The sequence below is a fragment of the Sphaerodactylus townsendi genome, linkage group LG17 (assembly GCF_021028975.2).
Source record: "Sphaerodactylus townsendi isolate TG3544 linkage group LG17, MPM_Stown_v2.3, whole genome shotgun sequence".
In the NCBI taxonomy this organism is placed as follows: domain Eukaryota; kingdom Metazoa; phylum Chordata; class Lepidosauria; order Squamata; family Sphaerodactylidae; genus Sphaerodactylus; species Sphaerodactylus townsendi.
The window spans coordinates 12,417,963-12,443,941 of record NC_059441.1 but is presented as its reverse complement, the minus strand read 5'-3'; the positions used below and the strand labels follow the sequence as shown (position 1 = coordinate 12,443,941).

The 25,979-nt window shown below is 78.7% G+C and overlaps 1 protein-coding gene across 1 annotated transcript in view; it reads left to right on the top strand.

Annotated features, from left to right (window-relative positions):
• Positions 1 to 25,362, top strand: part of LOC125446178 (basic proline-rich protein-like) — a gene marked incomplete at its 5' end in the record, with an annotated part of 33,017 nt that extends 7,655 nt beyond the window's left edge. Inside the window, 2 exons of the mRNA XM_048519732.1 lie at positions 21,788 to 21,992; positions 25,187 to 25,362. Of these exons, the coding sequence (XP_048375689.1) occupies positions 21,788 to 21,992; positions 25,187 to 25,362 (381 nt within the window). The remainder of the gene's footprint in view (positions 1 to 21,787; positions 21,993 to 25,186) is intronic.
• Positions 25,363 to 25,979: the final 617 nt, after the last annotated feature.

The following is a 25,979-nucleotide window of genomic DNA, read 5'->3' as shown; positions in this document are numbered from 1 at the left end:
CCCCACCCCCCCCCCCCCCCACCCCCCCCCCCCCCCACCCCCCCCCCCCCCCACCCCCCCCCCCCCCCACCCCCCCCCCCCCCCACCCCCCCCCCCCCCCACCCCCCCCCCCCCCCACCCCCCCCCCCCCCCACCCCCCCCCCCCCCCACCCCCCCCCCCCCCCACCCCCCCCCCCCCCCACCCCCCCCCCCCCCCACCCCCCCCCCCCCCCACCCCCCCCCCCCCCCACCCCCCCCCCCCCCCACCCCCCCCCCCCCCCACCCCCCCCCCCCCCCACCCCCCCCCCCCCCCACCCCCCCCCCCCCCCACCCCCCCCCCCCCCCACCCCCCCCCCCCCCCACCCCCCCCCCCCCCCACCCCCCCCCCCCCCCACCCCCCCCCCCCCCCACCCCCCCCCCCCCCCACCCCCCCCCCCCCCCACCCCCCCCCCCCCCCACCCCCCCCCCCCCCCACCCCCCCCCCCCCCCACCCCCCCCCCCCCCCACCCCCCCCCCCCCCCACCCCCCCCCCCCCCCACCCCCCCCCCCCCCCACCCCCCCCCCCCCCCACCCCCCCCCCCCCCCACCCCCCCCCCCCCCCACCCCCCCCCCCCCCCACCCCCCCCCCCCCCCACCCCCCCCCCCCCCCACCCCCCCCCCCCCCCACCCCCCCCCCCCCCCACCCCCCCCCCCCCCCACCCCCCCCCCCCCCCACCCCCCCCCCCCCCCACCCCCCCCCCCCCCCACCCCCCCCCCCCCCCACCCCCCCCCCCCCCCACCCCCCCCCCCCCCCACCCCCCCCCCCCCCCACCCCCCCCCCCCCCCACCCCCCCCCCCCCCCACCCCCCCCCCCCCCCACCCCCCCCCCCCCCCACCCCCCCCCCCCCCCACCCCCCCCCCCCCCCACCCCCCCCCCCCCCCACCCCCCCCCCCCCCCACCCCCCCCCCCCCCCACCCCCCCCCCCCCCCACCCCCCCCCCCCCCCACCCCCCCCCCCCCCCACCCCCCCCCCCCCCCACCCCCCCCCCCCCCCACCCCCCCCCCCCCCCACCCCCCCCCCCCCCCACCCCCCCCCCCCCCCACCCCCCCCCCCCCCCACCCCCCCCCCCCCCCACCCCCCCCCCCCCCCACCCCCCCCCCCCCCCACCCCCCCCCCCCCCCACCCCCCCCCCCCCCCACCCCCCCCCCCCCCCACCCCCCCCCCCCCCCACCCCCCCCCCCCCCCACCCCCCCCCCCCCCCACCCCCCCCCCCCCCCACCCCCCCCCCCCCCCACCCCCCCCCCCCCCCACCCCCCCCCCCCCCCACCCCCCCCCCCCCCCACCCCCCCCCCCCCCCACCCCCCCCCCCCCCCACCCCCCCCCCCCCCCACCCCCCCCCCCCCCCACCCCCCCCCCCCCCCACCCCCCCCCCCCCCCACCCCCCCCCCCCCCCACCCCCCCCCCCCCCCACCCCCCCCCCCCCCCACCCCCCCCCCCCCCCACCCCCCCCCCCCCCCACCCCCCCCCCCCCCCACCCCCCCCCCCCCCCACCCCCCCCCCCCCCCACCCCCCCCCCCCCCCACCCCCCCCCCCCCCCACCCCCCCCCCCCCCCACCCCCCCCCCCCCCCACCCCCCCCCCCCCCCACCCCCCCCCCCCCCCACCCCCCCCCCCCCCCACCCCCCCCCCCCCCCACCCCCCCCCCCCCCCACCCCCCCCCCCCCCCACCCCCCCCCCCCCCCACCCCCCCCCCCCCCCACCCCCCCCCCCCCCCACCCCCCCCCCCCCCCACCCCCCCCCCCCCCCACCCCCCCCCCCCCCCACCCCCCCCCCCCCCCACCCCCCCCCCCCCCCACCCCCCCCCCCCCCCACCCCCCCCCCCCCCCACCCCCCCCCCCCCCCACCCCCCCCCCCCCCCACCCCCCCCCCCCCCCACCCCCCCCCCCCCCCACCCCCCCCCCCCCCCACCCCCCCCCCCCCCCACCCCCCCCCCCCCCCACCCCCCCCCCCCCCCACCCCCCCCCCCCCCCACCCCCCCCCCCCCCCACCCCCCCCCCCCCCCACCCCCCCCCCCCCCCACCCCCCCCCCCCCCCACCCCCCCCCCCCCCCACCCCCCCCCCCCCCCACCCCCCCCCCCCCCCACCCCCCCCCCCCCCCACCCCCCCCCCCCCCCACCCCCCCCCCCCCCCACCCCCCCCCCCCCCCACCCCCCCCCCCCCCCACCCCCCCCCCCCCCCACCCCCCCCCCCCCCCACCCCCCCCCCCCCCCACCCCCCCCCCCCCCCACCCCCCCCCCCCCCCACCCCCCCCCCCCCCCACCCCCCCCCCCCCCCACCCCCCCCCCCCCCCACCCCCCCCCCCCCCCACCCCCCCCCCCCCCCACCCCCCCCCCCCCCCACCCCCCCCCCCCCCCACCCCCCCCCCCCCCCACCCCCCCCCCCCCCCACCCCCCCCCCCCCCCACCCCCCCCCCCCCCCACCCCCCCCCCCCCCCACCCCCCCCCCCCCCCACCCCCCCCCCCCCCCACCCCCCCCCCCCCCCACCCCCCCCCCCCCCCACCCCCCCCCCCCCCCACCCCCCCCCCCCCCCACCCCCCCCCCCCCCCACCCCCCCCCCCCCCCACCCCCCCCCCCCCCCACCCCCCCCCCCCCCCACCCCCCCCCCCCCCCACCCCCCCCCCCCCCCACCCCCCCCCCCCCCCACCCCCCCCCCCCCCCACCCCCCCCCCCCCCCACCCCCCCCCCCCCCCACCCCCCCCCCCCCCCACCCCCCCCCCCCCCCACCCCCCCCCCCCCCCACCCCCCCCCCCCCCCACCCCCCCCCCCCCCCACCCCCCCCCCCCCCCACCCCCCCCCCCCCCCACCCCCCCCCCCCCCCACCCCCCCCCCCCCCCACCCCCCCCCCCCCCCACCCCCCCCCCCCCCCACCCCCCCCCCCCCCCACCCCCCCCCCCCCCCACCCCCCCCCCCCCCCACCCCCCCCCCCCCCCACCCCCCCCCCCCCCCACCCCCCCCCCCCCCCACCCCCCCCCCCCCCCACCCCCCCCCCCCCCCACCCCCCCCCCCCCCCACCCCCCCCCCCCCCCACCCCCCCCCCCCCCCACCCCCCCCCCCCCCCACCCCCCCCCCCCCCCACCCCCCCCCCCCCCCACCCCCCCCCCCCCCCACCCCCCCCCCCCCCCACCCCCCCCCCCCCCCACCCCCCCCCCCCCCCACCCCCCCCCCCCCCCACCCCCCCCCCCCCCCACCCCCCCCCCCCCCCACCCCCCCCCCCCCCCACCCCCCCCCCCCCCCACCCCCCCCCCCCCCCACCCCCCCCCCCCCCCACCCCCCCCCCCCCCCACCCCCCCCCCCCCCCACCCCCCCCCCCCCCCACCCCCCCCCCCCCCCACCCCCCCCCCCCCCCACCCCCCCCCCCCCCCACCCCCCCCCCCCCCCACCCCCCCCCCCCCCCACCCCCCCCCCCCCCCACCCCCCCCCCCCCCCACCCCCCCCCCCCCCCACCCCCCCCCCCCCCCACCCCCCCCCCCCCCCACCCCCCCCCCCCCCCACCCCCCCCCCCCCCCACCCCCCCCCCCCCCCACCCCCCCCCCCCCCCACCCCCCCCCCCCCCCACCCCCCCCCCCCCCCACCCCCCCCCCCCCCCACCCCCCCCCCCCCCCACCCCCCCCCCCCCCCACCCCCCCCCCCCCCCACCCCCCCCCCCCCCCACCCCCCCCCCCCCCCACCCCCCCCCCCCCCCACCCCCCCCCCCCCCCACCCCCCCCCCCCCCCACCCCCCCCCCCCCCCACCCCCCCCCCCCCCCACCCCCCCCCCCCCCCACCCCCCCCCCCCCCCACCCCCCCCCCCCCCCACCCCCCCCCCCCCCCACCCCCCCCCCCCCCCACCCCCCCCCCCCCCCACCCCCCCCCCCCCCCACCCCCCCCCCCCCCCACCCCCCCCCCCCCCCACCCCCCCCCCCCCCCACCCCCCCCCCCCCCCACCCCCCCCCCCCCCCACCCCCCCCCCCCCCCACCCCCCCCCCCCCCCACCCCCCCCCCCCCCCACCCCCCCCCCCCCCCACCCCCCCCCCCCCCCACCCCCCCCCCCCCCCACCCCCCCCCCCCCCCACCCCCCCCCCCCCCCACCCCCCCCCCCCCCCACCCCCCCCCCCCCCCACCCCCCCCCCCCCCCACCCCCCCCCCCCCCCACCCCCCCCCCCCCCCACCCCCCCCCCCCCCCACCCCCCCCCCCCCCCACCCCCCCCCCCCCCCACCCCCCCCCCCCCCCACCCCCCCCCCCCCCCACCCCCCCCCCCCCCCACCCCCCCCCCCCCCCACCCCCCCCCCCCCCCACCCCCCCCCCCCCCCACCCCCCCCCCCCCCCACCCCCCCCCCCCCCCACCCCCCCCCCCCCCCACCCCCCCCCCCCCCCACCCCCCCCCCCCCCCACCCCCCCCCCCCCCCACCCCCCCCCCCCCCCACCCCCCCCCCCCCCCACCCCCCCCCCCCCCCACCCCCCCCCCCCCCCACCCCCCCCCCCCCCCACCCCCCCCCCCCCCCACCCCCCCCCCCCCCCACCCCCCCCCCCCCCCACCCCCCCCCCCCCCCACCCCCCCCCCCCCCCACCCCCCCCCCCCCCCACCCCCCCCCCCCCCCACCCCCCCCCCCCCCCACCCCCCCCCCCCCCCACCCCCCCCCCCCCCCACCCCCCCCCCCCCCCACCCCCCCCCCCCCCCACCCCCCCCCCCCCCCACCCCCCCCCCCCCCCACCCCCCCCCCCCCCCACCCCCCCCCCCCCCCACCCCCCCCCCCCCCCACCCCCCCCCCCCCCCACCCCCCCCCCCCCCCACCCCCCCCCCCCCCCACCCCCCCCCCCCCCCACCCCCCCCCCCCCCCACCCCCCCCCCCCCCCACCCCCCCCCCCCCCCACCCCCCCCCCCCCCCACCCCCCCCCCCCCCCACCCCCCCCCCCCCCCACCCCCCCCCCCCCCCACCCCCCCCCCCCCCCACCCCCCCCCCCCCCCACCCCCCCCCCCCCCCACCCCCCCCCCCCCCCACCCCCCCCCCCCCCCACCCCCCCCCCCCCCCACCCCCCCCCCCCCCCACCCCCCCCCCCCCCCACCCCCCCCCCCCCCCACCCCCCCCCCCCCCCACCCCCCCCCCCCCCCACCCCCCCCCCCCCCCACCCCCCCCCCCCCCCACCCCCCCCCCCCCCCACCCCCCCCCCCCCCCACCCCCCCCCCCCCCCACCCCCCCCCCCCCCCACCCCCCCCCCCCCCCACCCCCCCCCCCCCCCACCCCCCCCCCCCCCCACCCCCCCCCCCCCCCACCCCCCCCCCCCCCCACCCCCCCCCCCCCCCACCCCCCCCCCCCCCCACCCCCCCCCCCCCCCACCCCCCCCCCCCCCCACCCCCCCCCCCCCCCACCCCCCCCCCCCCCCACCCCCCCCCCCCCCCACCCCCCCCCCCCCCCACCCCCCCCCCCCCCCACCCCCCCCCCCCCCCACCCCCCCCCCCCCCCACCCCCCCCCCCCCCCACCCCCCCCCCCCCCCACCCCCCCCCCCCCCCACCCCCCCCCCCCCCCACCCCCCCCCCCCCCCACCCCCCCCCCCCCCCACCCCCCCCCCCCCCCACCCCCCCCCCCCCCCACCCCCCCCCCCCCCCACCCCCCCCCCCCCCCACCCCCCCCCCCCCCCACCCCCCCCCCCCCCCACCCCCCCCCCCCCCCACCCCCCCCCCCCCCCACCCCCCCCCCCCCCCACCCCCCCCCCCCCCCACCCCCCCCCCCCCCCACCCCCCCCCCCCCCCACCCCCCCCCCCCCCCACCCCCCCCCCCCCCCACCCCCCCCCCCCCCCACCCCCCCCCCCCCCCACCCCCCCCCCCCCCCACCCCCCCCCCCCCCCACCCCCCCCCCCCCCCACCCCCCCCCCCCCCCACCCCCCCCCCCCCCCACCCCCCCCCCCCCCCACCCCCCCCCCCCCCCACCCCCCCCCCCCCCCACCCCCCCCCCCCCCCACCCCCCCCCCCCCCCACCCCCCCCCCCCCCCACCCCCCCCCCCCCCCACCCCCCCCCCCCCCCACCCCCCCCCCCCCCCACCCCCCCCCCCCCCCACCCCCCCCCCCCCCCACCCCCCCCCCCCCCCACCCCCCCCCCCCCCCACCCCCCCCCCCCCCCACCCCCCCCCCCCCCCACCCCCCCCCCCCCCCACCCCCCCCCCCCCCCACCCCCCCCCCCCCCCACCCCCCCCCCCCCCCACCCCCCCCCCCCCCCACCCCCCCCCCCCCCCACCCCCCCCCCCCCCCACCCCCCCCCCCCCCCACCCCCCCCCCCCCCCACCCCCCCCCCCCCCCACCCCCCCCCCCCCCCACCCCCCCCCCCCCCCACCCCCCCCCCCCCCCACCCCCCCCCCCCCCCACCCCCCCCCCCCCCCACCCCCCCCCCCCCCCACCCCCCCCCCCCCCCACCCCCCCCCCCCCCCACCCCCCCCCCCCCCCACCCCCCCCCCCCCCCACCCCCCCCCCCCCCCACCCCCCCCCCCCCCCACCCCCCCCCCCCCCCACCCCCCCCCCCCCCCACCCCCCCCCCCCCCCACCCCCCCCCCCCCCCACCCCCCCCCCCCCCCACCCCCCCCCCCCCCCACCCCCCCCCCCCCCCACCCCCCCCCCCCCCCACCCCCCCCCCCCCCCACCCCCCCCCCCCCCCACCCCCCCCCCCCCCCACCCCCCCCCCCCCCCACCCCCCCCCCCCCCCACCCCCCCCCCCCCCCACCCCCCCCCCCCCCCACCCCCCCCCCCCCCCACCCCCCCCCCCCCCCACCCCCCCCCCCCCCCACCCCCCCCCCCCCCCACCCCCCCCCCCCCCCACCCCCCCCCCCCCCCACCCCCCCCCCCCCCCACCCCCCCCCCCCCCCACCCCCCCCCCCCCCCACCCCCCCCCCCCCCCACCCCCCCCCCCCCCCACCCCCCCCCCCCCCCACCCCCCCCCCCCCCCACCCCCCCCCCCCCCCACCCCCCCCCCCCCCCACCCCCCCCCCCCCCCACCCCCCCCCCCCCCCACCCCCCCCCCCCCCCACCCCCCCCCCCCCCCACCCCCCCCCCCCCCCACCCCCCCCCCCCCCCACCCCCCCCCCCCCCCACCCCCCCCCCCCCCCACCCCCCCCCCCCCCCACCCCCCCCCCCCCCCACCCCCCCCCCCCCCCACCCCCCCCCCCCCCCACCCCCCCCCCCCCCCACCCCCCCCCCCCCCCACCCCCCCCCCCCCCCACCCCCCCCCCCCCCCACCCCCCCCCCCCCCCACCCCCCCCCCCCCCCACCCCCCCCCCCCCCCACCCCCCCCCCCCCCCACCCCCCCCCCCCCCCACCCCCCCCCCCCCCCACCCCCCCCCCCCCCCACCCCCCCCCCCCCCCACCCCCCCCCCCCCCCACCCCCCCCCCCCCCCACCCCCCCCCCCCCCCACCCCCCCCCCCCCCCACCCCCCCCCCCCCCCACCCCCCCCCCCCCCCACCCCCCCCCCCCCCCACCCCCCCCCCCCCCCACCCCCCCCCCCCCCCACCCCCCCCCCCCCCCACCCCCCCCCCCCCCCACCCCCCCCCCCCCCCACCCCCCCCCCCCCCCACCCCCCCCCCCCCCCACCCCCCCCCCCCCCCACCCCCCCCCCCCCCCACCCCCCCCCCCCCCCACCCCCCCCCCCCCCCACCCCCCCCCCCCCCCACCCCCCCCCCCCCCCACCCCCCCCCCCCCCCACCCCCCCCCCCCCCCACCCCCCCCCCCCCCCACCCCCCCCCCCCCCCACCCCCCCCCCCCCCCACCCCCCCCCCCCCCCACCCCCCCCCCCCCCCACCCCCCCCCCCCCCCACCCCCCCCCCCCCCCACCCCCCCCCCCCCCCACCCCCCCCCCCCCCCACCCCCCCCCCCCCCCACCCCCCCCCCCCCCCACCCCCCCCCCCCCCCACCCCCCCCCCCCCCCACCCCCCCCCCCCCCCACCCCCCCCCCCCCCCACCCCCCCCCCCCCCCACCCCCCCCCCCCCCCACCCCCCCCCCCCCCCACCCCCCCCCCCCCCCACCCCCCCCCCCCCCCACCCCCCCCCCCCCCCACCCCCCCCCCCCCCCACCCCCCCCCCCCCCCACCCCCCCCCCCCCCCACCCCCCCCCCCCCCCACCCCCCCCCCCCCCCACCCCCCCCCCCCCCCACCCCCCCCCCCCCCCACCCCCCCCCCCCCCCACCCCCCCCCCCCCCCACCCCCCCCCCCCCCCACCCCCCCCCCCCCCCACCCCCCCCCCCCCCCACCCCCCCCCCCCCCCACCCCCCCCCCCCCCCACCCCCCCCCCCCCCCACCCCCCCCCCCCCCCACCCCCCCCCCCCCCCACCCCCCCCCCCCCCCACCCCCCCCCCCCCCCACCCCCCCCCCCCCCCACCCCCCCCCCCCCCCACCCCCCCCCCCCCCCACCCCCCCCCCCCCCCACCCCCCCCCCCCCCCACCCCCCCCCCCCCCCACCCCCCCCCCCCCCCACCCCCCCCCCCCCCCACCCCCCCCCCCCCCCACCCCCCCCCCCCCCCACCCCCCCCCCCCCCCACCCCCCCCCCCCCCCACCCCCCCCCCCCCCCACCCCCCCCCCCCCCCACCCCCCCCCCCCCCCACCCCCCCCCCCCCCCACCCCCCCCCCCCCCCACCCCCCCCCCCCCCCACCCCCCCCCCCCCCCACCCCCCCCCCCCCCCACCCCCCCCCCCCCCCACCCCCCCCCCCCCCCACCCCCCCCCCCCCCCACCCCCCCCCCCCCCCACCCCCCCCCCCCCCCACCCCCCCCCCCCCCCACCCCCCCCCCCCCCCACCCCCCCCCCCCCCCACCCCCCCCCCCCCCCACCCCCCCCCCCCCCCACCCCCCCCCCCCCCCACCCCCCCCCCCCCCCACCCCCCCCCCCCCCCACCCCCCCCCCCCCCCACCCCCCCCCCCCCCCACCCCCCCCCCCCCCCACCCCCCCCCCCCCCCACCCCCCCCCCCCCCCACCCCCCCCCCCCCCCACCCCCCCCCCCCCCCACCCCCCCCCCCCCCCACCCCCCCCCCCCCCCACCCCCCCCCCCCCCCACCCCCCCCCCCCCCCACCCCCCCCCCCCCCCACCCCCCCCCCCCCCCACCCCCCCCCCCCCCCACCCCCCCCCCCCCCCACCCCCCCCCCCCCCCACCCCCCCCCCCCCCCACCCCCCCCCCCCCCCACCCCCCCCCCCCCCCACCCCCCCCCCCCCCCACCCCCCCCCCCCCCCACCCCCCCCCCCCCCCACCCCCCCCCCCCCCCACCCCCCCCCCCCCCCACCCCCCCCCCCCCCCACCCCCCCCCCCCCCCACCCCCCCCCCCCCCCACCCCCCCCCCCCCCCACCCCCCCCCCCCCCCACCCCCCCCCCCCCCCACCCCCCCCCCCCCCCACCCCCCCCCCCCCCCACCCCCCCCCCCCCCCACCCCCCCCCCCCCCCACCCCCCCCCCCCCCCACCCCCCCCCCCCCCCACCCCCCCCCCCCCCCACCCCCCCCCCCCCCCACCCCCCCCCCCCCCCACCCCCCCCCCCCCCCACCCCCCCCCCCCCCCACCCCCCCCCCCCCCCACCCCCCCCCCCCCCCACCCCCCCCCCCCCCCACCCCCCCCCCCCCCCACCCCCCCCCCCCCCCACCCCCCCCCCCCCCCACCCCCCCCCCCCCCCACCCCCCCCCCCCCCCACCCCCCCCCCCCCCCACCCCCCCCCCCCCCCACCCCCCCCCCCCCCCACCCCCCCCCCCCCCCACCCCCCCCCCCCCCCACCCCCCCCCCCCCCCACCCCCCCCCCCCCCCACCCCCCCCCCCCCCCACCCCCCCCCCCCCCCACCCCCCCCCCCCCCCACCCCCCCCCCCCCCCACCCCCCCCCCCCCCCACCCCCCCCCCCCCCCACCCCCCCCCCCCCCCACCCCCCCCCCCCCCCACCCCCCCCCCCCCCCACCCCCCCCCCCCCCCACCCCCCCCCCCCCCCACCCCCCCCCCCCCCCACCCCCCCCCCCCCCCACCCCCCCCCCCCCCCACCCCCCCCCCCCCCCACCCCCCCCCCCCCCCACCCCCCCCCCCCCCCACCCCCCCCCCCCCCCACCCCCCCCCCCCCCCACCCCCCCCCCCCCCCACCCCCCCCCCCCCCCACCCCCCCCCCCCCCCACCCCCCCCCCCCCCCACCCCCCCCCCCCCCCACCCCCCCCCCCCCCCACCCCCCCCCCCCCCCACCCCCCCCCCCCCCCACCCCCCCCCCCCCCCACCCCCCCCCCCCCCCACCCCCCCCCCCCCCCACCCCCCCCCCCCCCCACCCCCCCCCCCCCCCACCCCCCCCCCCCCCCACCCCCCCCCCCCCCCACCCCCCCCCCCCCCCACCCCCCCCCCCCCCCACCCCCCCCCCCCCCCACCCCCCCCCCCCCCCACCCCCCCCCCCCCCCACCCCCCCCCCCCCCCACCCCCCCCCCCCCCCACCCCCCCCCCCCCCCACCCCCCCCCCCCCCCACCCCCCCCCCCCCCCACCCCCCCCCCCCCCCACCCCCCCCCCCCCCCACCCCCCCCCCCCCCCACCCCCCCCCCCCCCCACCCCCCCCCCCCCCCACCCCCCCCCCCCCCCACCCCCCCCCCCCCCCACCCCCCCCCCCCCCCACCCCCCCCCCCCCCCACCCCCCCCCCCCCCCACCCCCCCCCCCCCCCACCCCCCCCCCCCCCCACCCCCCCCCCCCCCCACCCCCCCCCCCCCCCACCCCCCCCCCCCCCCACCCCCCCCCCCCCCCACCCCCCCCCCCCCCCACCCCCCCCCCCCCCCACCCCCCCCCCCCCCCACCCCCCCCCCCCCCCACCCCCCCCCCCCCCCACCCCCCCCCCCCCCCACCCCCCCCCCCCCCCACCCCCCCCCCCCCCCACCCCCCCCCCCCCCCACCCCCCCCCCCCCCCACCCCCCCCCCCCCCCACCCCCCCCCCCCCCCACCCCCCCCCCCCCCCACCCCCCCCCCCCCCCACCCCCCCCCCCCCCCACCCCCCCCCCCCCCCACCCCCCCCCCCCCCCACCCCCCCCCCCCCCCACCCCCCCCCCCCCCCACCCCCCCCCCCCCCCACCCCCCCCCCCCCCCACCCCCCCCCCCCCCCACCCCCCCCCCCCCCCACCCCCCCCCCCCCCCACCCCCCCCCCCCCCCACCCCCCCCCCCCCCCACCCCCCCCCCCCCCCACCCCCCCCCCCCCCCACCCCCCCCCCCCCCCACCCCCCCCCCCCCCCACCCCCCCCCCCCCCCACCCCCCCCCCCCCCCACCCCCCCCCCCCCCCACCCCCCCCCCCCCCCACCCCCCCCCCCCCCCACCCCCCCCCCCCCCCACCCCCCCCCCCCCCCACCCCCCCCCCCCCCCACCCCCCCCCCCCCCCACCCCCCCCCCCCCCCACCCCCCCCCCCCCCCACCCCCCCCCCCCCCCACCCCCCCCCCCCCCCACCCCCCCCCCCCCCCACCCCCCCCCCCCCCCACCCCCCCCCCCCCCCACCCCCCCCCCCCCCCACCCCCCCCCCCCCCCACCCCCCCCCCCCCCCACCCCCCCCCCCCCCCACCCCCCCCCCCCCCCACCCCCCCCCCCCCCCACCCCCCCCCCCCCCCACCCCCCCCCCCCCCCACCCCCCCCCCCCCCCACCCCCCCCCCCCCCCACCCCCCCCCCCCCCCACCCCCCCCCCCCCCCACCCCCCCCCCCCCCCACCCCCCCCCCCCCCCACCCCCCCCCCCCCCCACCCCCCCCCCCCCCCACCCCCCCCCCCCCCCACCCCCCCCCCCCCCCACCCCCCCCCCCCCCCACCCCCCCCCCCCCCCACCCCCCCCCCCCCCCACCCCCCCCCCCCCCCACCCCCCCCCCCCCCCACCCCCCCCCCCCCCCACCCCCCCCCCCCCCCACCCCCCCCCCCCCCCACCCCCCCCCCCCCCCACCCCCCCCCCCCCCCACCCCCCCCCCCCCCCACCCCCCCCCCCCCCCACCCCCCCCCCCCCCCACCCCCCCCCCCCCCCACCCCCCCCCCCCCCCACCCCCCCCCCCCCCCACCCCCCCCCCCCCCCACCCCCCCCCCCCCCCACCCCCCCCCCCCCCCACCCCCCCCCCCCCCCACCCCCCCCCCCCCCCACCCCCCCCCCCCCCCACCCCCCCCCCCCCCCACCCCCCCCCCCCCCCACCCCCCCCCCCCCCCACCCCCCCCCCCCCCCACCCCCCCCCCCCCCCACCCCCCCCCCCCCCCACCCCCCCCCCCCCCCACCCCCCCCCCCCCCCACCCCCCCCCCCCCCCACCCCCCCCCCCCCCCACCCCCCCCCCCCCCCACCCCCCCCCCCCCCCACCCCCCCCCCCCCCCACCCCCCCCCCCCCCCACCCCCCCCCCCCCCCACCCCCCCCCCCCCCCACCCCCCCCCCCCCCCACCCCCCCCCCCCCCCACCCCCCCCCCCCCCCACCCCCCCCCCCCCCCACCCCCCCCCCCCCCCACCCCCCCCCCCCCCCACCCCCCCCCCCCCCCACCCCCCCCCCCCCCCACCCCCCCCCCCCCCCACCCCCCCCCCCCCCCACCCCCCCCCCCCCCCACCCCCCCCCCCCCCCACCCCCCCCCCCCCCCACCCCCCCCCCCCCCCACCCCCCCCCCCCCCCACCCCCCCCCCCCCCCACCCCCCCCCCCCCCCACCCCCCCCCCCCCCCACCCCCCCCCCCCCCCACCCCCCCCCCCCCCCACCCCCCCCCCCCCCCACCCCCCCCCCCCCCCACCCCCCCCCCCCCCCACCCCCCCCCCCCCCCACCCCCCCCCCCCCCCACCCCCCCCCCCCCCCACCCCCCCCCCCCCCCACCCCCCCCCCCCCCCACCCCCCCCCCCCCCCACCCCCCCCCCCCCCCACCCCCCCCCCCCCCCACCCCCCCCCCCCCCCACCCCCCCCCCCCCCCACCCCCCCCCCCCCCCACCCCCCCCCCCCCCCACCCCCCCCCCCCCCCACCCCCCCCCCCCCCCACCCCCCCCCCCCCCCACCCCCCCCCCCCCCCACCCCCCCCCCCCCCCACCCCCCCCCCCCCCCACCCCCCCCCCCCCCCACCCCCCCCCCCCCCCACCCCCCCCCCCCCCCACCCCCCCCCCCCCCCACCCCCCCCCCCCCCCACCCCCCCCCCCCCCCACCCCCCCCCCCCCCCACCCCCCCCCCCCCCCACCCCCCCCCCCCCCCACCCCCCCCCCCCCCCACCCCCCCCCCCCCCCACCCCCCCCCCCCCCCACCCCCCCCCCCCCCCACCCCCCCCCCCCCCCACCCCCCCCCCCCCCCACCCCCCCCCCCCCCCACCCCCCCCCCCCCCCACCCCCCCCCCCCCCCACCCCCCCCCCCCCCCACCCCCCCCCCCCCCCACCCCCCCCCCCCCCCACCCCCCCCCCCCCCCACCCCCCCCCCCCCCCACCCCCCCCCCCCCCCACCCCCCCCCCCCCCCACCCCCCCCCCCCCCCACCCCCCCCCCCCCCCACCCCCCCCCCCCCCCACCCCCCCCCCCCCCCACCCCCCCCCCCCCCCACCCCCCCCCCCCCCCACCCCCCCCCCCCCCCACCCCCCCCCCCCCCCACCCCCCCCCCCCCCCACCCCCCCCCCCCCCCACCCCCCCCCCCCCCCACCCCCCCCCCCCCCCACCCCCCCCCCCCCCCACCCCCCCCCCCCCCCACCCCCCCCCCCCCCCACCCCCCCCCCCCCCCACCCCCCCCCCCCCCCACCCCCCCCCCCCCCCACCCCCCCCCCCCCCCACCCCCCCCCCCCCCCACCCCCCCCCCCCCCCACCCCCCCCCCCCCCCACCCCCCCCCCCCCCCACCCCCCCCCCCCCCCACCCCCCCCCCCCCCCACCCCCCCCCCCCCCCACCCCCCCCCCCCCCCACCCCCCCCCCCCCCCACCCCCCCCCCCCCCCACCCCCCCCCCCCCCCACCCCCCCCCCCCCCCACCCCCCCCCCCCCCCACCCCCCCCCCCCCCCACCCCCCCCCCCCCCCACCCCCCCCCCCCCCCACCCCCCCCCCCCCCCACCCCCCCCCCCCCCCACCCCCCCCCCCCCCCACCCCCCCCCCCCCCCACCCCCCCCCCCCCCCACCCCCCCCCCCCCCCACCCCCCCCCCCCCCCACCCCCCCCCCCCCCCACCCCCCCCCCCCCCCACCCCCCCCCCCCCCCACCCCCCCCCCCCCCCACCCCCCCCCCCCCCCACCCCCCCCCCCCCCCACCCCCCCCCCCCCCCACCCCCCCCCCCCCCCACCCCCCCCCCCCCCCACCCCCCCCCCCCCCCACCCCCCCCCCCCCCCACCCCCCCCCCCCCCCACCCCCCCCCCCCCCCACCCCCCCCCCCCCCCACCCCCCCCCCCCCCCACCCCCCCCCCCCCCCACCCCCCCCCCCCCCCACCCCCCCCCCCCCCCACCCCCCCCCCCCCCCACCCCCCCCCCCCCCCACCCCCCCCCCCCCCCACCCCCCCCCCCCCCCACCCCCCCCCCCCCCCACCCCCCCCCCCCCCCACCCCCCCCCCCCCCCACCCCCCCCCCCCCCCACCCCCCCCCCCCCCCACCCCCCCCCCCCCCCACCCCCCCCCCCCCCCACCCCCCCCCCCCCCCACCCCCCCCCCCCCCCACCCCCCCCCCCCCCCACCCCCCCCCCCCCCCACCCCCCCCCCCCCCCACCCCCCCCCCCCCCCACCCCCCCCCCCCCCCACCCCCCCCCCCCCCCACCCCCCCCCCCCCCCACCCCCCCCCCCCCCCACCCCCCCCCCCCCCCACCCCCCCCCCCCCCCACCCCCCCCCCCCCCCACCCCCCCCCCCCCCCACCCCCCCCCCCCCCCACCCCCCCCCCCCCCCACCCCCCCCCCCCCCCACCCCCCCCCCCCCCCACCCCCCCCCCCCCCCACCCCCCCCCCCCCCCACCCCCCCCCCCCCCCACCCCCCCCCCCCCCCACCCCCCCCCCCCCCCACCCCCCCCCCCCCCCACCCCCCCCCCCCCCCACCCCCCCCCCCCCCCACCCCCCCCCCCCCCCACCCCCCCCCCCCCCCACCCCCCCCCCCCCCCACCCCCCCCCCCCCCCACCCCCCCCCCCCCCCACCCCCCCCCCCCCCCACCCCCCCCCCCCCCCACCCCCCCCCCCCCCCACCCCCCCCCCCCCCCACCCCCCCCCCCCCCCACCCCCCCCCCCCCCCACCCCCCCCCCCCCCCACCCCCCCCCCCCCCCACCCCCCCCCCCCCCCACCCCCCCCCCCCCCCACCCCCCCCCCCCCCCACCCCCCCCCCCCCCCACCCCCCCCCCCCCCCACCCCCCCCCCCCCCCACCCCCCCCCCCCCCCACCCCCCCCCCCCCCCACCCCCCCCCCCCCCCACCCCCCCCCCCCCCCACCCCCCCCCCCCCCCACCCCCCCCCCCCCCCACCCCCCCCCCCCCCCACCCCCCCCCCCCCCCACCCCCCCCCCCCCCCACCCCCCCCCCCCCCCACCCCCCCCCCCCCCCACCCCCCCCCCCCCCCACCCCCCCCCCCCCCCACCCCCCCCCCCCCCCACCCCCCCCCCCCCCCACCCCCCCCCCCCCCCACCCCCCCCCCCCCCCACCCCCCCCCCCCCCCACCCCCCCCCCCCCCCACCCCCCCCCCCCCCCACCCCCCCCCCCCCCCACCCCCCCCCCCCCCCACCCCCCCCCCCCCCCACCCCCCCCCCCCCCCACCCCCCCCCCCCCCCACCCCCCCCCCCCCCCACCCCCCCCCCCCCCCACCCCCCCCCCCCCCCACCCCCCCCCCCCCCCACCCCCCCCCCCCCCCACCCCCCCCCCCCCCCACCCCCCCCCCCCCCCACCCCCCCCCCCCCCCACCCCCCCCCCCCCCCACCCCCCCCCCCCCCCACCCCCCCCCCCCCCCACCCCCCCCCCCCCCCACCCCCCCCCCCCCCCACCCCCCCCCCCCCCCACCCCCCCCCCCCCCCACCCCCCCCCCCCCCCACCCCCCCCCCCCCCCACCCCCCCCCCCCCCCACCCCCCCCCCCCCCCACCCCCCCCCCCCCCCACCCCCCCCCCCCCCCACCCCCCCCCCCCCCCACCCCCCCCCCCCCCCACCCCCCCCCCCCCCCACCCCCCCCCCCCCCCACCCCCCCCCCCCCCCACCCCCCCCCCCCCCCACCCCCCCCCCCCCCCACCCCCCCCCCCCCCCACCCCCCCCCCCCCCCACCCCCCCCCCCCCCCACCCCCCCCCCCCCCCACCCCCCCCCCCCCCCACCCCCCCCCCCCCCCACCCCCCCCCCCCCCCACCCCCCCCCCCCCCCACCCCCCCCCCCCCCCACCCCCCCCCCCCCCCACCCCCCCCCCCCCCCACCCCCCCCCCCCCCCACCCCCCCCCCCCCCCACCCCCCCCCCCCCCCACCCCCCCCCCCCCCCACCCCCCCCCCCCCCCACCCCCCCCCCCCCCCACCCCCCCCCCCCCCCACCCCCCCCCCCCCCCACCCCCCCCCCCCCCCACCCCCCCCCCCCCCCACCCCCCCCCCCCCCCACCCCCCCCCCCCCCCACCCCCCCCCCCCCCCACCCCCCCCCCCCCCCACCCCCCCCCCCCCCCACCCCCCCCCCCCCCCACCCCCCCCCCCCCCCACCCCCCCCCCCCCCCACCCCCCCCCCCCCCCACCCCCCCCCCCCCCCACCCCCCCCCCCCCCCACCCCCCCCCCCCCCCACCCCCCCCCCCCCCCACCCCCCCCCCCCCCCACCCCCCCCCCCCCCCACCCCCCCCCCCCCCCACCCCCCCCCCCCCCCACCCCCCCCCCCCCCCACCCCCCCCCCCCCCCACCCCCCCCCCCCCCCACCCCCCCCCCCCCCCACCCCCCCCCCCCCCCACCCCCCCCCCCCCCCACCCCCCCCCCCCCCCACCCCCCCCCCCCCCCACCCCCCCCCCCCCCCACCCCCCCCCCCCCCCACCCCCCCCCCCCCCCACCCCCCCCCCCCCCCACCCCCCCCCCCCCCCACCCCCCCCCCCCCCCACCCCCCCCCCCCCCCACCCCCCCCCCCCCCCACCCCCCCCCCCCCCCACCCCCCCCCCCCCCCACCCCCCCCCCCCCCCACCCCCCCCCCCCCCCACCCCCCCCCCCCCCCACCCCCCCCCCCCCCCACCCCCCCCCCCCCCCACCCCCCCCCCCCCCCACCCCCCCCCCCCCCCACCCCCCCCCCCCCCCACCCCCCCCCCCCCCCACCCCCCCCCCCCCCCACCCCCCCCCCCCCCCACCCCCCCCCCCCCCCACCCCCCCCCCCCCCCACCCCCCCCCCCCCCCACCCCCCCCCCCCCCCACCCCCCCCCCCCCCCACCCCCCCCCCCCCCCACCCCCCCCCCCCCCCACCCCCCCCCCCCCCCACCCCCCCCCCCAAATCCAAACTCCTCCTCCTCCTCCTCCTCCTCCTCCTCCTCCTCTTCTTCTTCTTCTTCTTCTTCTTCTTCTTCTTCTTCTTCTTCTTTTACTTCTTCTTCTTCTTCTTCTTCTTCTACAATTTTGAAGGCACTTTTGTATAACTGGTTTATGGGGCCACCCTGAAGAGAGGACACCTTATAGGCAGGTGGGGGGACCCAAAAAATTTAGTAATGGGTTCCCATGGTGGTGGGATTCAAGAGCAATGGCGATAGTGCCAATGGGGCTAGGCGAGGCACAACTGGCCTTGACTGGTGGGACGAGGGTATTCCAGTGAGGGGCATTCCTGAGTGAACTGTGTAGGACACAGCCACTGTGCCAGTCCCTTGGGCGAGGAAGCCAGTGCATGCAGGCGGAGGCTGTACGCTTGCCTTGGTGCACCTCCTGCTAGACTGCTTCAGGTTCTATGTGCTACTGCTGAGAGGAGGGGAGTAACTAAGGCCAAAACCATGATGGCAAAATCACCAATTAGTAATCCCCTCTCGGCACACACAAATAATTAGTAACCTACTCTCGGGAACCTGTGGGAACCTGCTGGATCCCACCTCTGCTTATAGGCCAATAGGGCTTAAGAGTGTCTTTGGCCCCATTCGCACATGCAGAATAATGCACTTTGCTGCAGTGCGGAATAGCCAAATCCACTTGCAAACTGTTGTGAAAGTGGATTGAAAGTGTATTATTCTGCATGTGTGGAAGGGGCCATAGTGAAACTCCTGGCTTTTGGTATTAACCCATACACTATCTAGAAACTGAGCCTTCACGTAGTGTTTTGCTTAATATTGCCGCAGATTCAAAGGAGGTTTAACTGGCACGTAAGCCGTGATCCCCAAGTTATTTGCTTTGGGCTCTCTCGTTGCGACGGCAGTGCAAATCGGCAATGTGTACTTGTTTGCCATTCTCCCTTTAGGGGCGTAAAATGGAAAACAGAGGCAAATTCAAACTGAGCTGCTTCGGCGAACCCAGAATAAAACCACCGACCTGTATGTTGCTTATATGCAGAATTGTGTATGTCTATTTGGCTTTCACAGCAACCGCAAAATAGGCACTGCGGTATAATGGTCAGAGTGTCAGACTACAGTCAGGAACGTTCAGATTGAAATCCCTTCTCTGCTCTGACCTGGCAGGTCACTGTCTGTCAGCCGATCCTGCATCATAGGACTAAAGTAAAGATAAAGGCCCCTTCTGCACACGCAAAATATTACACTTTCAATCCGCTTTCAATGCACTTTGCCGCTGGATTTTACCGTGCAGAAGAGCAAAACCCACTTGCAAACAATTGAGCAAGTGGATCGAAAGTGCATTATTCTGTACGTGCGGAAGGGGCCAAGGGGGGGCATATGTCCCCCCCACTGTGCTGAGCTTGTTGGAGGAAAAGCAGAATAAAAATAATCCTAATGCAGTTCTGGTATAAAACCTATCCATCAGGAAATATGTCAGTTCCGCATTACAAAATCCCCACCCAGGAGCAAATGTTTTGTTTGCACACTCAAACCTAGACCAAATGTTAAACAAATATAGGAAAAGTCTGCCTATGGGGAAAAAAATCACAAAATAATTTGCTTGCAGCTATATAGCAGCCTCTGACACTGAAACGGAGCTTTCACATCTGTCCCCATCTTAAAAACAGAGGCCCCTTCCGCACATGCCGAATAATCCACTTTCAATCCGCGTTCGCAATTCTTTGCAAGTGGGTTTTGCTCTTCCGCACCGTAAAATCCAGCTGCAAAGGGCATTGAAAGTGGATTATTCTGCAGGTGCGGAAGGGGCCAGAGAGGAGGCCGGTCTGGGAGCTCTAGGAGCAGCAGTGGCGTAGGAGGTTAAGAGCTCGTGTATCTAATCTGGAGGAACCGGGTTTGATTCCCAGCTCTGCCGCCTGAGCTGTGGAGGCTTATCTGGGGAATTCAGATTAGCCTGTCCACTCCCACGCACGCCAACTGGGTGACCTTGGGCTAGTCACAGCTTCTCGAGAGCTCTCTCAGCCCCACCTACCTCACAGGGTGTTTGTTTGTCAGGAGGGAAGGGCAAAGGAGGTTGTAAGCCCCAGAGTCTCCTGCAGGAGAGAAAGGGGGGATTTCAATTCAAATTCTTCTTCTTCTTCTTCTTCTTCTTCTTCTTCTTCTTCTTCTTCTTCTTCTTCTTCTTCTTCTTCTTCTTCTTCTTCTTCTTCTTCTTCTTCTTCTTCTTCTTCTTCTATACCAAAGTCACCCATCACCTCATGGGCAAGATGTCCTTTGTTCGCAATATTTCAGAAATGCTAAGTCAGTGATGGCGAACCTTTTCAAGACCGAGTGCCCAAATTGCAACCCAAAACCCACTGATTTATCGTAAAGTGCCAACACGGTAATTTAACCTGGATACTGAGGTTTTAGTTTAGAAAAAACAGTTGGCTCCAAGGCGCGCTTTACTCGGGAGTAAGCTTGGTGAAGCAACCGTGCAATGCTTTGAAGGGGTGAATCACGACCCTAGGAGGGTTTACTCAGAAGTAAGACCAGCCTAGATGTGTGTGTATGTGTGGAGGGTGATTTTCTGCTCCCCCTACATGATGAACTCTGTGCGCACGTGCCCACAGAGAGGGCTCTGAGCGCCACTTCTGGCACGCGTGCCATAGGTTTGCCACCACTGAGCTAAGGCGTCTGATGTTTTTGAAAGACAAGCAGCAACCTTGGGAACCACTGAATCAAATCTGAAGTACTGTAAGGAAAACAGCATATTTCTCTCGACAGTGCAGTACTAGTTTAGGCCCGGTACTTTTTGACTTTGGATGGAATTGGAAAGGTCAAAGGGCCGTCTGGAATCAGAATACAGATCGGTCTTGGGTGTGTTATGGGACCAGGTGATGGTGCGCCCTGTATTCCGTTCCACATGAAGATGACAGTTCGGGGTTGAGGTGCAGCGGTCGAGAATGTATTCTTCCTCATTGGAATATAGTCCCGAATGAGTATGAGAATTATCATTCATTTTTACACACTGCCTTTGACGTCGCCAATATTTTGTGCATTCTTGAACATGGTACTTTGATACAAGAGCATTTAGGTCAAAATGTATTTTTTCTTTCAAATGGATTGGGGGTGGGTGGGGCATGGCTAGGCAGGCACTTGGACTTAGGCGGAGCGTTGAACAACCAAGAAGGCCCGGTATGTTTGTTCTGTGTCAGAGGAATATACAATCAATCATCTTTAAGTGGAACAGAGCCTAGGACAGTGGTGGCGAACCTTTGGCACTCCAGATGTTATGGACTACAATTCCCATCAGCCCCTACAATTGGCCATGCTGGCAGGGGCTGATGGGAATTGTAGTCCATAACATCTGGAGTGCCAAAGGTTCGCCACCACGGGCCTAGGAAGAGACAAGTGGTTCACGCAATACTTGTGGCTTATCAAATCCCGTCCTCTTAATCATTTGCACAACAGTGTGAATTTTTTGGGGAGGGATGCACGTTTCCAATGTGCGATAATTCCAGAGATAATTTCATGTCGGTCTGCAGTAGAATAGCGACATTTGAGTCCAGATGCACCTTATAAACAACGTTGTTGGGGTATGGACTGTTATGAAGGGTGAAGGACGCTTGGAGTTGCGTGCTGAGTGACAGGTCTGGGGTACTGTTGAAATGGCTCCAACCTTGGTTGGTTAGGTGTCATGGGATTTCTATGCTTTATTGTATATCTTGGATGGGTTTTATTGCATCTGTTTTAAATTTTGTGGCATGCTGGAAGCCCCTCTGGGCCCACTGTGGTGGGGTAAAAATCAAGCGAGCGAGCAAACCAACCTCATAGACTGAAAATCGTGTTGGGCCTCTGGAGTATGCTGAACGCAAATCTAGCTGATATACCGTAGAGAGCCAGCGTGGTGTATTGGTTAATAGCAGGTGGATTCTAATCTGGAGAACCGGGTTTGATTCCCCACTCCTCCGCCTGAGTGGCAGAGGCTTATCTGGTGAACCAGATGTGTATCTGCACTCCTACATTCCTGCTGGGTGACCTTGGGCTAGTCACAGTTCTTTGGAACTCTCTCAGCCCCACCTGCCTCACAAGGTGTCTGTTGTGGGGAGAGGAAGGGAAAGGAGCTTGTCAGCCACCTTGAGTCTCCTTCCAGGAGAGAAAGGTGGGGGATAAATCCAAACTCCTCCTTTTCTTCTTCATATGGGCCTTGGCTTTAAAACTAAGGTACATCTCTGTCCTAAAACCTGCTAGCTGCAGCCTCACAAGGGCACAAGTTAGCGCACGATTGTCAGACCCTTTGGGTTGCGGTGGCCGCGCACTCAAATAAGTGTTAACCAGTGACAAGCTAATTCACACTCCTAAAATTGTTGATGGCGTGCTGCTTGACATCTTGCCCAGTTTTGCTTGTCGGCGGCTGGCTGGCTGATCGCGTGCCCAATTTTGCATCTGGAAATGTGGACGAGGCTGAAATTATGTGCAGACGAAGTACGACGACGTTCCACTCGAGGCGATAAATGTGGCTTGGAAGCATAGGCCCGACCATCTTGCGGGCGGCGTTTGCCTGCTGCCGCAGCACGAACCGCAGCGGAATATCTGCGATGCGCGCTTTGGCGTCCCCCTGACCCTTCGCTTCCAAATTAATGGAGAATGCTTTCCTCGAAAGCATCATCAAAAACGAATCCTGGGCCCGTGTTTAGTTAATAGAATGGCAAAGCATGGCGGGGAGAGCTGGCCGCATAATTAAACGATCATTTGCAAATGCGACTCGGCGACACGGGAGGAAATATGTGTCCCGTATATCAAACTGTGAAATATGGAGACTGTGGCTGTCTCTGGGCCCGTGCGTAGTCTGGGAAGGAGGGTCGGAGAAATTTCACTGTGTCCCTGAATCTTGCGGGGATGGATTGAGAGGCTGGAAGTGGAAAAAATGGGCAGCGTTATGGGTTTGCAGTGGTATTTCATGCATCAGTTGGTCAGGATAGCCCTGATCCCAGATGGATACAAACAATCATAGGCTGTGGGCAGTGGTGGGATTCATATAATTTAACAACCACCACCACCACCACCCCGTGAAATCTAGCCCTGCTGTATACTTAGAACAGCTTGTTAATTATAAGTGCAGATGGGTCATGACCAGAGCAAGGTGCAACTCATTCCCCTCTGTCTATCTTCAAGGTCGTTTCCTTAACATCCCACAAAGTGAGCGTTGCTGTCGGTACTGTCCCAACGCTATGGACTCAATCCCTCATATCCTGCTTTACTGTTCGAGGTATAATGATATTAGAACCGATCCCAGGAGCTTACCACTACCTCTAGGGAATTTATGTTTCCTACTCAAGCAAACAAAAATGTCTAAAGCTATTGAACAGCCCTAATGCAAAGAAATTTCTGGAAGCCAGTTGCTACACATTTTAATCCATGTTCAATACACTTGATATATAACAATTATCCCACAATATTTTTGTATTTGGAATTAGTATAGGTACTTCCCTGGTTTATGCCTAATAAAGGAGTTTTGGATTGGATTGAGACAACCAGTTGCGATTGGTGGGATTCAAAATATGAATTTAACAACTAACTGGTTTTTTTTGTCAAAGGCGTTCACGGCCGGATTCAACTGGTTCTGGAGGGTTTTCCGGGCTGTGTGGCCGTGGTCTGGTGGGTTTTGTTCCTCAAACAAAATCCACCAGACCATGTCCACACTGCTTGTGAAAAACTCCTAACGCAACTAACAACTGGTTGTTTACAAGCACCATTTTAACAACCGGTTCCGCCGAAGTGGTGCGAACGGCTGAATCCCACCGCTGGCTGTGGGAGAATCTACCATTGCAACCTGCCCCTCATTTGTCTGTCTGGGTGGTCAAGATAGTGGCATCCCCCTCCCCCCTTCCTGCTCCATAGGTCTAGAAATCATGGGCACAATTTAGCAGAAAATGAAAACATTTATTTGAGAGCCAGCATGGTATGGTGGTTAAGAGCAGGCGCACTCTAACCTGGAGAACCGGGTTTGATTCCCCACTCTGCCACTTGAGCTGTGGAGGCTTATCTGGTGAACCAGATTAGCTTGTGCACTCCGACACACGCCAGCTGGGTGACCTCGGGCTAGTCTTTGGAGCTCTCTCAGCCCCACTCACCTCACAGGGTATTTGTTGTGTGGGGAAAGTGAAAGGAGATTGTAAGCCCCTTTGAGTCTCCTTACAGGAGAGAAAGGGGAGATAGATATCCAACTCTCCTTCTCTTCTTCTTTATCCCACAAGCAATTAAACACTGCCATTTATTCCAAAAGATGTAGGGATGGCTATGAACACAAATGGTTTTAAAAGTGGGGAGGGCAGACAGATTTGTGGAGACGTCCATCAACAGCTACTAGCCATGATGACTTGCAGCCAGTGCCAGATTTAGAGGAAGAAAGGCCCTAGGCTATTCCACTTGTGAGGCTTCTCCTGATCCCCCACTGGCACAATTAGAGGAAGATGGGGTCCACAAAATGGGGTCATAAAATGGTCTGATCCAGCAGGGCTCTTCTGATGTTCTCATGAAGGTCTTGGCCTCTCTGCCCTGTTGTCAGACTTCCAGAGGAACTGGTTGGCCATTGTGTGAGAAAGGATGCTGGACTAGATGGACCACTAGTCTGATCCAGCAGGTCCCCTCTGATGTCCTTATGAAGACTTGGCCTCTATGCTCTGTGGTTGGCCCGCCAGAGGAACTGTTTGACCACTGTGTGAGATAGGATGCTGGCCTAGATCGACCACTGGTCTGATCCAACAAGGCTCTTCTGATGTCCTTGTGAAGGCCTCGGCCTCTATGCCTTGTTGTTTGACCCTCCAGAACTGGTTGACCACTGTGTGAGATAGGATGGTGGACTACATGGTCCCTTGCTGGTCTGATCCAGAAGGGTTCTGATGTTCTCATGAAGGTCTTGGCCTCTGTGCTCTGTGGTTGGCCCTCCAGAAGAACTGGTTGGCCACTGCGTGAGATAGGATGCTGGACTAGATGGACGACTGGTCTGATCCAGCAGGGCTCTTCTGAAATCCTTGTGAAGGCCTTGGCCTCTATGCCCTGTTGTTGGGCCTCCAGAGGAACTGGTTGGCCTCTGTGTGAGACAGGATGCTGAACTAGATGGACCACTGGTCTGATCCAGCAGGGCTCTTCAGATGTCCTTATGAAGGCCTCAGCCTCGATGCCTTATTGCTTGACCCTCCAGAACTGGTTGACCACTGAGTGAGATAGGATGGTGGACTAGATGGTCCCTTGCTAGTCTGATCCAGCAGGGTTCTGATGTTCTCATGAAGGTCTTGGCCTCTATGCTCTGTGGTTGGCCCTCCAGAAGAACTGGTGGGCCTCTGTGTGAGACTGGAATGCTGGACTAGATGGACCACTGGTCTGATTCAGCAGGGCTCTTCTGATGTCCTTGTGAAGGCCTCAGCCGCTATGCCTTGTTGTTTGACCCTCCAGAACAGGTTGACCACTGTGTGAGATAGGATGGTGGACTACATGGTCCCTTGGTAGTCTGATCCAGCAGGGTTCTGATGTTCTCATGAAGGTCTTGGCCTCTGTGCTCTGTGGTTGGCCCTTCAGAGGAACTGTTTGGCCTCTGTGTGAGACAGGAATGCTGGACTAGATGGACCACTGGTCTGATCCAGCAGGGCTCTTCTGAAGTCCTTGTGAAGGCCTTGGACTCTATGCCCTGTTGTTGGACCTCCAGAGGAACTGGTTGGCATCTGTGTGAGAAAGGTTGCTGGAGTAGATGGACCACTGGTCTGATCCAGTCCAGCTCTTATGGTCTTACCCCATACTCTGAAACAGCTGGGAAATCCTCCAAAAAGGAGCCATTCCCAACAATATTAGATGACCTACCTTTTCCTTTCCTTCCCTTCAGGTCTCCTTTTCGGAATCCGGCTCCTTGGGGAACTCCTCCGGCAGCGATGTGACTTCTTTGTCTTCCCAGCTCCCCGATACCCCCAACAGCATGGTCCCCAGCCCGGTGGAGACGTGAAGCCACCTGTTCCTCCCACGGACTTGCGCATGCTCCTGCCCCCCTGCATGAGTTCCTGACCTCTGAGCAGAACTCGACTCTTTAAATTATTTACCTTTATTTAAAAAAACACGTGGTTCTTCCCTCATGCAGTTCGGGCGGTCACCTCTCTGGGTTCCACTGTCTGAGCCGACCCAGAAGCGAAAAAAGAACAGGGCGAGGCCTCTCAAAAGAGTCAACGCAATCCCCTCCCCCTCTGGGTTTTTACTAAAATTAGCCCTATATCCTATAAACGGTAGAGTAAAATTCCCCTTTCCTTTCGGAAGAGGACGCCTCGATGAACCGACTCTGCCAATCAGAACCAAGTCGACGTTTTCCTGACCAATCACCACGCGGCTTCTTCTCGTCTTGACACTTGACACCGGATGTCCGGAGAAACCTTCAACTTTTTTCCAAGTTCATTTTATTTCGCTCAGTGGCCCAAGAGGGGGGAGGGGGGAGCAGAACTCTTTCTCCCCCCCCCCCCCGGATCCGCATGATTGCTGGAAAACTATTTGCAGAACTTTTTGTTTCCGTCTCCTTTTGCCAATGTTAAATTATCGTACGGATGGAGGAGAGGCGGCTAGAACCTTCGCAGACCAAAGTAAATTATTGTTATTTATTGTCGCGGCAACAGGTCACGGTGGGATCGATATTT